This window comes from Polypterus senegalus, chromosome 4, assembly GCF_016835505.1.
Source record: "Polypterus senegalus isolate Bchr_013 chromosome 4, ASM1683550v1, whole genome shotgun sequence".
Classification (NCBI taxonomy): Eukaryota; Metazoa; Chordata; class Cladistia; order Polypteriformes; family Polypteridae; genus Polypterus; species Polypterus senegalus.
Window position 1 is genome coordinate 136,170,350 of NC_053157.1, and position 10,176 is coordinate 136,180,525.

At 34.6% G+C, this 10,176-nt stretch overlaps 1 protein-coding gene across 2 annotated transcripts in view; it reads left to right on the forward strand.

Moving 5' to 3' along the window:
• Window positions 1–4,262, forward strand: part of fam114a1 (family with sequence similarity 114 member A1) — a 71,771-nt gene extending 67,509 nt beyond the window's left edge. For both annotated transcript variants that reach the window (XM_039751296.1, XM_039751297.1), the window contains one exon: window positions 2,620–4,262. In XM_039751296.1, coding sequence (XP_039607230.1) covers window positions 2,620–2,727 — 108 coding nt within the window. In that variant the 3' untranslated portion in view covers window positions 2,728–4,262. The remainder of the gene's footprint in view (window positions 1–2,619) is intronic.
• Window positions 4,263–10,176: the final 5,914 nt, after the last annotated feature.

Consider the following 10,176-nt stretch of genomic DNA (forward strand, 5'->3'; position numbering starts at 1 on the left):
AAAACAGGTTGTGAATGTGATCAGTTTGAGTGTTGGAATGTGGATATACATTTAAAGGTTTCTGTACTACTCTTTTGAAAATAATTTTGGCAGTCAAAGATATATGGAAATGCCAGTTTCCCCATAAATTGTGAATAAGTTTGATTATTGAGTAACACATTGAGATATACCTTACTGACTGGCTCACACAAAGTGCTCCTGTTGAAAAACAGCAGATACACTGAAAAGAGACGGTCCATTCCATACTTTTCTCTATTTCTTGTCTTTCTGTTTCATGTGTTAAGTCTGATATTAGCCTGCCTCCATTGCTCATTGTGTTGGTGACAGAATGGCCAGGGCCCAATTATGAGGTGTACATAACGATTAGTCTTCTAAGGACATTCCGACACTGCAGAGAAAGCAGACACAACAGTTAGACTTGTTACTCATGGCCCCATCCCCTGTTTGAATCCAACTCAAATAAGTTTCTATAGAAAAACCTATCTGATTATGCTTATAACAATCAATATTGTAATGGGATGTATTTGAAGTGGAAAATTTGTTTTGTACCAGAATAATGAAATATGTTTGTAGATTTTGACATTGTGGAAGTGTTAAATTAAGCCTCAGTAACTGTTATTATCAAAAACAAATACAGTAATAAAGCTTGTTTCTTTATAAAGTTTCTTTGCAAAAATGTCATGTCTTACCCAACACACAGAAATTAAATATTTCTTCTAGCTATAATTTACAGTAATTATAAATGTTAGTATATTGCATGTTGGTTAAACATTCAAATAAGAATCGAATTATACTTTCTGTATGTGACGATGCATTTTCAACTACTACCAATACTATTATTATTTGACATCATATGCCTCAATGACAGATAAAAGTAAAGTTAAATTTCAAGAAGTAAATCTTTTTATTAAGGATTAATCATTTAGCTCATTATGTGAGTTTTTTTATTTGAAAAAAAATATGAGATACATTATGTCATCTTATTTACTGTGTTCTGAAGAAAGTGAGAACATAACTGGCTCCCTTTCATTTCTTGGTCAATAATCTTCTATTAAATTTGAAAGTCTGATCCCTTTTGAAAAAGCTTCATATGATAACTACTCTGATCTTCCAACAGTATATATTTAACAATATTTTACCTAGAAATACAGTACATGCATAAAAAGCAACTTGATATTTTTTTCATGGCCATTTTAATATTATTTGCTGTTGCTCAGTATTGGCCTCCTGTGGGGCCCCCTAAGAAGCTACTTGTATCATAACTGTATGATTTTCATTATCCACATAAACCTGACATATTTTTTTTTCTCAGCCATCACTACAAATAACATAATGAAAGGAACAAATAAAAATATATTATTTTTTGGTGAAGTATTCCTTTAATACTAATTGCCACCTACGCTATGGGTGATTAGTGATAAATCCTGGAATTTTCCTCCCTTCTAATGAATGACATCAATTGGTTAACAGCACTTTAATCATTGCACAGCCTTTTAGGTTTGAAACAGTAATAGCAAGATAAAAGACTCTCCAATAAATTCCTACACTTTTATATACACATGTCCTTACATAATAGTAGGTCAGTCATTTTCTAAACAGCTTAGTCCTGAATAGGGTTGCGGGGTGTACTGGAGCCAATCTTAGCAAACACAGGGTGTAAGGCTGGAACAAACCCTGAACAAAGCGTCAGTCTGTTTTAGGGCAAACACACACACACCCCAACAACACACTAGTGCCAATTTAGTATCACCAATCCATTTAACTTGCAGACAAAGGGAGAACGCACAAACTCCCAACAGAGAGGACCTGGGACACAAACCCTGGTCTCCTTACTGTGAGGCAACAACACTACAACTATGTCACCCTCCATACATAATAGGTTAACAAAGCTACATTTCTATAGTCATTCTATTTTAGAGTTCCTAATGGTACTGCAAGTTGTAATAAAATAATGCAAACAATGCAAAATAAAAGTATTAAAACAGGTTATCAATTGAGCCATAATGAGTGTCCATTTCATCACTTCATTAAAACTGAAAGATCTAACAATTTCTTGGAGAGGATAAGCAGGAGTAAATACTTAGCACTTTTAGCACTATTAAAGGTATGTTTGGCTCTGTAAGACTGAGTGAGGAGGCACATCTATATGAGAATGCATTTTTCATCAGAATAAGAAAATTTGGAAATGTTTGGATGAGATTTCTTCTAAAATGAATTGTACTCTCTTGTGGCTTATAAGTGCTTGAATCAAATTTCAAATATATAAATACTACTTTTCCAATGCCAAAGGTATTTTCTATATTCTTTTTTACTCAATAAAGAAAACATAATTTAACTGCATTTAGTTAATACTATAAATATAATTTGAAGGGTGCTAGTTCAGAATCTTTTTAAAAGTGGTGTGGATGCACCTAAAAGTATTCAAAATTAGCCCATGAAGCCAAAATCATTTTTGAACCTTAACGCTGAGTTGATTTTAACTAAGTAAGCTATAACTAGTGTGTGTGAGTTTGAGCCTACATGATGTAATACTATTTCAATTGATTGATGGCTCTTCAAATGGAATGTTATTGATATTTTATATATTCTAAACAATGCATTTTTTCTTTTGTTCTGCAGGGCTCAAACAGCATCACATATATACAGGATGCCTTCCAGTTACTACTTCCAGTGTTGCAGATTTCACATATACAGATCACTAGTTTGCGGACAGACAGTGCACTTTAGCCTGTTGAGTACAGTGGAGGAAATTGAGATTGAGATGTTTGGCAGTAATGTCATTGCATCTGTTTGAAATACTGACAGAGGAATTATGCTGACATTCATTAATGTATATTGTTTAGCAATTGTATAGTAATTCTGCAAATTTCAAGGGCATATTTAGCTTATATTGCTCTTTGAGCATGCCATAGTTCTACAGATAGTTCAGATTATTATTTTCAATATTGGATAAGAACATTGCATTCAGAATTATAGGACATAATAGCAGTTTTATATAAAGAATATAAACATATAGTATGTACACACAGAAATATTTGCACCGTGAGAAACAGTCATGTCAAGGAAAGTATCAGTTTGGTTAAACAGCTGCGTTTTGTTGTCTACAGCATTACGGCCAACAAGGGGTTACTACTGTATGTGTTTGAACAGTCTCGCTTTGATGGATGGAAGTACAGTAACTTATTATCTTTCACTTTCATAATGAACTGCTATCTCAGTATTGCAATCAACTGAATTTAGGATATTGCTTTACAGTGAAGCACACTTTGATGTTAAACATATACAATCTGATGACTTAAAGCCAGAATTACACATTGAGTATAATGTTATAATTAAATTATTTGTCTTTGTAAAAATGTGATGGAGAAGATATTTAATGATCTGTCCTATATGACTTTGTCAGTATTATTTTTCCATTTTGGTCATGTGTGTAAAACTCACAGTTTTCATTAATATATCTGTTGAACATAAATTAATAAGAAGATCACTGGATATATACATGCAGCATCTTAGCATGGCTGCTTTTCAAGAAACAGCAGACATTGTTTAAAAAAAAAATATATATATAACATGGTAACAAAAATAAAAACATACAATGGTAAGGTGTTAGCGCAATTGTTCTTCTGCAGTGTGTTATTCTGGGATATATTATAGAGTATGTATGTATTTATTCCATTTCATTTTTGATGAATTGAAAATAGTTAAGTATAGTGTTCTCTAGATACATTATAAAAAATGTTTGGTTTAATTAAAATATGTTCTACTTTAACTTGTTACTACAACTAGATTAATAGCATAAAGCTTTTCATCATACTACACAATGTGTTTTAAAGCAGAGTATCTGAGTGACCAAACATTTTAATGCGTCTGGTTATGGATGAGCCTGGCATTGTTATAAATTGAATAACTGTTTGTGTGAGACTTATTTCTGTGTCATACAGGTTTAAACAAATAGAACAAATAGCTCATAATTTCTGCTTTGTGTGCTTTGGCAAAAAAAGAAATAAAAGTGTGACGTTGAGTACTGTACTTTACAAAACAAAGAAAGATTGTACCATATTGTAGGGAAGGACTTACATAAACAGTTCACAGTGTAGTGCTAGAAATGACAACACTAAATAAATAAGAGGAAAAAATATGCATTAGTCTTCTCATTACAAAATGACACTGTAAAAAGATGGAAAAAGGATTTTCTGAAGTCACTAATATATATGCCAAATAATCTGAAACATTAATAAAATTAATTTAGTTGTTTTTTCCAATTTTTTGATTGCATTTTTTTTCAAAAATACAGCACTACTCAGTCACTCTAGTTGAACCTTGAATCAGGTGTCAATCTAACCTTCGTGTTTTTCAGATGTAAGTGAAAATTCCACACTGGCAGTAAGTGAGTTAGGATTCAGACCAAGTTTAATAATAATACATTTTATTTATATAGAACCTTTTCCATGCTCAAAGTACAGTTGCCTTGAGCTATGATGACCAAAAATAAAGATACAATTAAAAGGAATGTTACAGAAGGAGTATGAATTAAAATTGTGTTTCAAGACAAGGTTCACACTGTGTAAGAAATAGTCTCAAGGACTTGGCAAATTGGTCTTTGCCCTTGTGGAGATTGCATATTGTCCCCATGTCTATTTGGGATTGTCATTGTGTTTTCTAGTTATCTTCACACATTTCCAGAGACATGCTTGTTAATCCAGCATTACATTGATTTGAAGCCGAAAGGGATGTCAAACTTATTAATTTCAGTTGCTGGATCTCCTCATCTTAGTAACATGACCTGGTATGACACAGGATGACAAATTATATGACTTTGTACAGATTATTTAGTACAGTTTCACATTTTCAAAATATTACAAGCTATGTGCTGCACGATGGCACCAGTGCCTGTTCAAATGCTATAAAAGTACAGCAAATTCAGCCACCGTCTCGGCCCCTTTTTTTTTTACTTTTTCAATTCTGTCATGATATGACAAAGACAAACATCTTCATGGTTCCGCAGCAAACACAAACGTTTTTGTTTCCTCTGGCCCACATTCCATGCGCTGTACTTTCAGGTGAGCACTCATTGGCTGTCAGCTCTTCCATACACACAAGCCTACCCCTATGACTTAAGAGTTTGATTTGCCCGTGTGAGTCACAGATTAATCTGACTGAGTCATAAGGAGTTGTATGATCCTTTTTGTTTTAGTTTTAAGTACTCTTTCAAACTCACATCTCTGATTTTAAAATTCACTGTCATTTTAGTTTTCATTCCTAATCTTAATTTACTGTATACCTTAGATTTTTGTAATGACTTTAATTAATTTTGATAATTTGTTTTTATTGTTGTATTGTACAAATTTGTGAATTTCACTTAAAGCAAGGTATTTTAAAGCAAATAATAAAGCCACATTTTATATTGCTTTGCATAACCAACCAAAAGCTGCTGCCAGTCTGGACCTTGTTATACAAAGGGCTGTCATGACTCTCAGGCAAGATGACTTGCTCCAAAATGCAGTGATCAGGCTCTACATGCAGTTTTACTGAATTAGTCCAGATTTGTCGGATTCTCTAGCTGTTCTACCATCCTGCTAATAAAGCCTTTACCACAATTTAAGTCTCACATCCAGACTCTAGATTTAAACCCCATCCAGGCATTATTGTCATAATGAACACTGAAATGAGTTCCAAAAAAGAAAATCAGAAAGTTAAAAAAAAGCAGGAACAAACATAGACAAAACCTAACAAAACAGAATTCCACCCCCACCTGAGGGAAAGAGCGGAGAAGCAACAGCATGGGCAAAAATAGTTGTAACTAGCAAAATACCCGCGCTTCGCAGCGGAGAAGTAGTGTGTCAAAGAAGTTATGAAAAAGAAAAGCAAACATTTTAAAAATAACGTAAGATGATTGTTAATGTAATTGTTTTGTCATTAATATTGAGTGTTGTTGTCATATATATCTATATATATATATATATATATATATATATATATATAGCAAAATACCTGTGATTGGCAGCGGAGAAGTAAAAAGAAAAGGAAACATTTTAATAATAACATAACATGATTGACAATGTAATTGTTTTGTCATTGTCATGAGTGTTGCTGGCATATATATATATATATACACACACACTGACACATATACAAACATATATATATATATAAATATATATATATACATCTATACACATATATATACACAGTTATATATATATATACACATATACACACATACATATATATACATACTGTATATATACACACACACACATATATACATACTGTATATACACATATACATATCTACATATATACTGTATATACACATATATATACAAATCTACATATATATATCCACATATATATATATATATTACGGGTGGGACTCGATTAAAAAAATTAATCCAATTAATTAGAGGATTAATCGTATGTAATCGCACACGTAAATTTGCCCCAAATCGCAAATGTTTTTTTTTTTTTAATTTAAAAGTGTTTTAGTGGGCGACAGAATCAAATAATAGACATGTACATGAATATTGTAAACTGAAGCTGTTTTAATTTCTGAAAAAAAAAGCCTTTAAACTGCATTTGAATTCAAAACAGAAACAAAAATATCATCCCTGGTTAAAATTGGGCAGACTTAAAAATAAAGTGGTAGTTTAAGTACTTTAAGTAGATTTTCAGAATAGTATTGTCTTTAAATAATAATAACCAAAATTTCAACATAAAGTACAGTTTTTCTTCTTAAAAAAATAAGTCAGAAACATAAAAGGTAATTTGACCAACTTAATCTTTAAACTCTGATTAACCTTAGCCAAAATTATTTTGTACATTAGGCTAAAACAGTATGATCATTGAACATTTTGTAATTAGATGTAATCAGAATTACTAACGGTCACGGAAGTCCAATGATCCCCAGTAAGAGCCACAAAATCTGCTTTCTGTAATGCATCTAATTTTGCTTGCTTTTCAGTGTGCACAAAACCATGCTTTTATCAAGGCTTCGCTCGGGTAGTCGAAATGATCAGTCGTAGGAACGCGCGACTCTAACATTTTTGTAGCTGTGATGTGTGCATCAGTGTAATGGATGTACCAGGAAATCATGCATTGACAAAAGTTCCCGTTTGCTTGGAATTGAAAGTGTGATTAAATGCGTTATTTTTTTAACGCGTTATGGAGGACATGCATCGAAGCTTCTCAGCTGTGCTTGTGCTAATAAAGGGAAACATTTTAAAAATAACGTAACATGATTCTGCTTAACGAATAATTTTTCATACGTCCCAAACCAAGAAGATGCGAAGGTAAAATGAATCGGATAGCGCGCGTACATACTCAGTGGATCCCCTCTCGGGAATCGAACCTCGAATGTCCGCATTAGAGGCTTAAGACTCTACAATTACGCCACAGCGTGTGGCTTGTCTATGCGAGAGTATGTACTGTAGATCGGGATTTATATATATATTTAAATATATACCCGCGTATCGCAGTGGAGAAGTAGAAGTTATGAAAAAGAAAAGGGAACATTTTAAAAATAACGTAACATGACTGTCAATATACAGTATTTGTTTTGTGAGTGTTACTGAGTGTTGCTGTCATCAAGGATTTGATTATCATTATTTCTTTCAATCAGGTTCGTATTTGTAGGATGTGTTGTGTTCAAGTTACATTCCGTGTTTGTCAATCGTTGTAAAGATGACAGGTTTCATTCATCGATTAGTTTCTTACTGCATCAATAAACAGCTCGTCTTCTTCTTTATCTGAGACCTGACACACTGCATGCACGGGTTTTTTTTTTACACTGTCTTCCTTTAGCGGGACATTGACTTTTTCCACCGTGTGCTTTGTTTCCACAGTAGCAGCATTTATGAATATGCCTGTATGTATCAGACGCTTCATATTTTTTGCTGCCTTTTCAGTTGTGTAATTCGGTTTTTGTTCAGCTCTTTGGAACTGTTGCTTTTATCTGTGCACTGCGTCAGTTCACGTGAGCGCTTGGTGTACATGCAGCGAAGTTCCCAGTTGTGCTGGTGCCATCTTGCTATGTCCATGGCTGCATTTAATGTTACCTTAGTCCTGACACTTAAAACTTTCTCTCGCAGTTTCGCTGAGTTTGTGTCAAACACCACCCTGACCATCTCATCTTCCTCTCCATAAGCACAGTCCTTAACCCGTGAATATTTACCTGTGGCAGTTTGCTATTGGATTGCCGCTGACGGACGGCCTTATATGGGCAGGTACTAAATTACAAACGCCAGCGGCAGCTTGTCTATGAACTTAATTTAAAGTGTAGGTTTACATCATGCTTTGTTTCCGAAGTAGCAGAACTCATCAATATAGTTGTATATGTCACTCGCTCGCTTCTTATTGTTTCGCTGCCTTCTCAATTATATAATGCATGTTTTCTTCAGCGCTTTTTGGAAGTCTTCCTGATTTTCTACGTACTGCGTGATTACGTGGGAGGCGTGATGATGTCACACGAAACTCCGCCCCCACGGCGTTCAAGCTCATCTCCATTACAGTAAATGGAGAAAAACAGCTTCCAGTTATGACCATTACGCGTAGAATTTCGATATAAAACCTGCCCAACTTTTGTAAGGAAGCTGTAAGGAATGAACCTGCCAAATTTCAGCCTTCCACCCACACGGGAAGTTGGAGAATTAGTGATGAGTGAGTGAGTGAGTGAGTGAGTGAGTGAGTGAGTGAGTGAGTGAGTGAGTGAGGGCTTTGCCTTTTATTAGTATAGATAGAAAAACAAAGACAAAATGTCTTTTTCCCCTCAATATAAAAGTTTATTCTAAAATCTTTATAATTAAATCTTGCCATATTTTAAAAAAAGTTTTAAACAGATCATCTTAACGAGAATTTGATTTTTTTCCAATTTCAAATAGTATAGAACATCAGTTATCCACTGACTTATAAAGGTGGGTTGGGATTCTTCCAATTAACCAAGATAAGTCTACATGCTATTAGAGAGGTAAAACCAATTACAGTCAATTTGTCCTTCTCCACTTTAAGCTCATCTAGGAGTACACCAAACACAGCTTTTAGTGGATTAGGAGGGATTATGACTCTAAGGCTGTCTGAAAGGCATTTAAAGATTTTGGTCCAAAATAATGTTAATTTGGTGCACACCCAAAACAAATGGCCCAATGAGTCGGGAACTTGATTGCAATGTTCGCAGATTGGATCTTGCCCTGGAAATATTTTCGACAATTTTAAATTAGATAAATGTGACTGATGAAAGATTTTCAGCTGAGTGACTGAATGCTTTGTGCGTATAGAGCTAGAGGGTATTCTATGCATGGCTGCAAATCCACTCCTTTCCTGAGATATTAAATGAAAGATTCTTTTCCCACCTTACCTAAAGATCTTTGAAAGAAAGATTTTGAGATATTTTTATATACTAGCCAACCCGCGGCATACCATACGCCGCATAATCAGGCCGGTTTTTTAATGATTTCTAAGCACAGGGAGAAAATTAACATTTGAAAAATCAGGTAATGTAATAAATCGTCAAGAAAAGCAACATTGTAACAATGCACGGAACGAACCAACACACAGTCGTCCGTGACTGAAAACTGGCGGACCGCTATCGCTCATGTGCCCACCTCCAACTTGTCACTTGAGTCGTTGTCGTCTTTGCACAGTCCAGATGCACCTGTGACTCACTTAGACTTTCCGTGTTCCTGCAGGAGCATCTAAGAAGACGCATGTTTGTCGCGGATGCGAATTACTGTATTTAGTGTGTAAAACAGTTTTCTATGGTACACACAGTCGTGCGTCGTAACCGAAAACTCGGTTTTTAAAGACTGCTTACTTCATTGTGTTTTAACCTCAGTTGTAAAGGATTGTTTTAAGGATCCCAATGGATACCCCTCGCAAACCGTTTTACACGCTGCATATGGCGATTCACCTCCGGCGTGGCTCCTTCCTGCGTACGACATAGGTGTCCTACTTGTCGGCAGCTTAATGAATCCACGCCCCTTCTGGTGTGCTTTCCATGGGTGTCTTGCCTTTCCATGGGTGTCTTGCCTTAGTGAATTATATATATAGAATGTTGACATGCTGTCTGAGTCTTCCAGACTGATCAGTATTTTGTTCTGGAAGAGAAATGGGTGGGAGGGGTGTAAATTTAGATAGATTTCTTTTACCAAAATTTCTGATTTGAAAGTAGTGGAAAAATTGAGT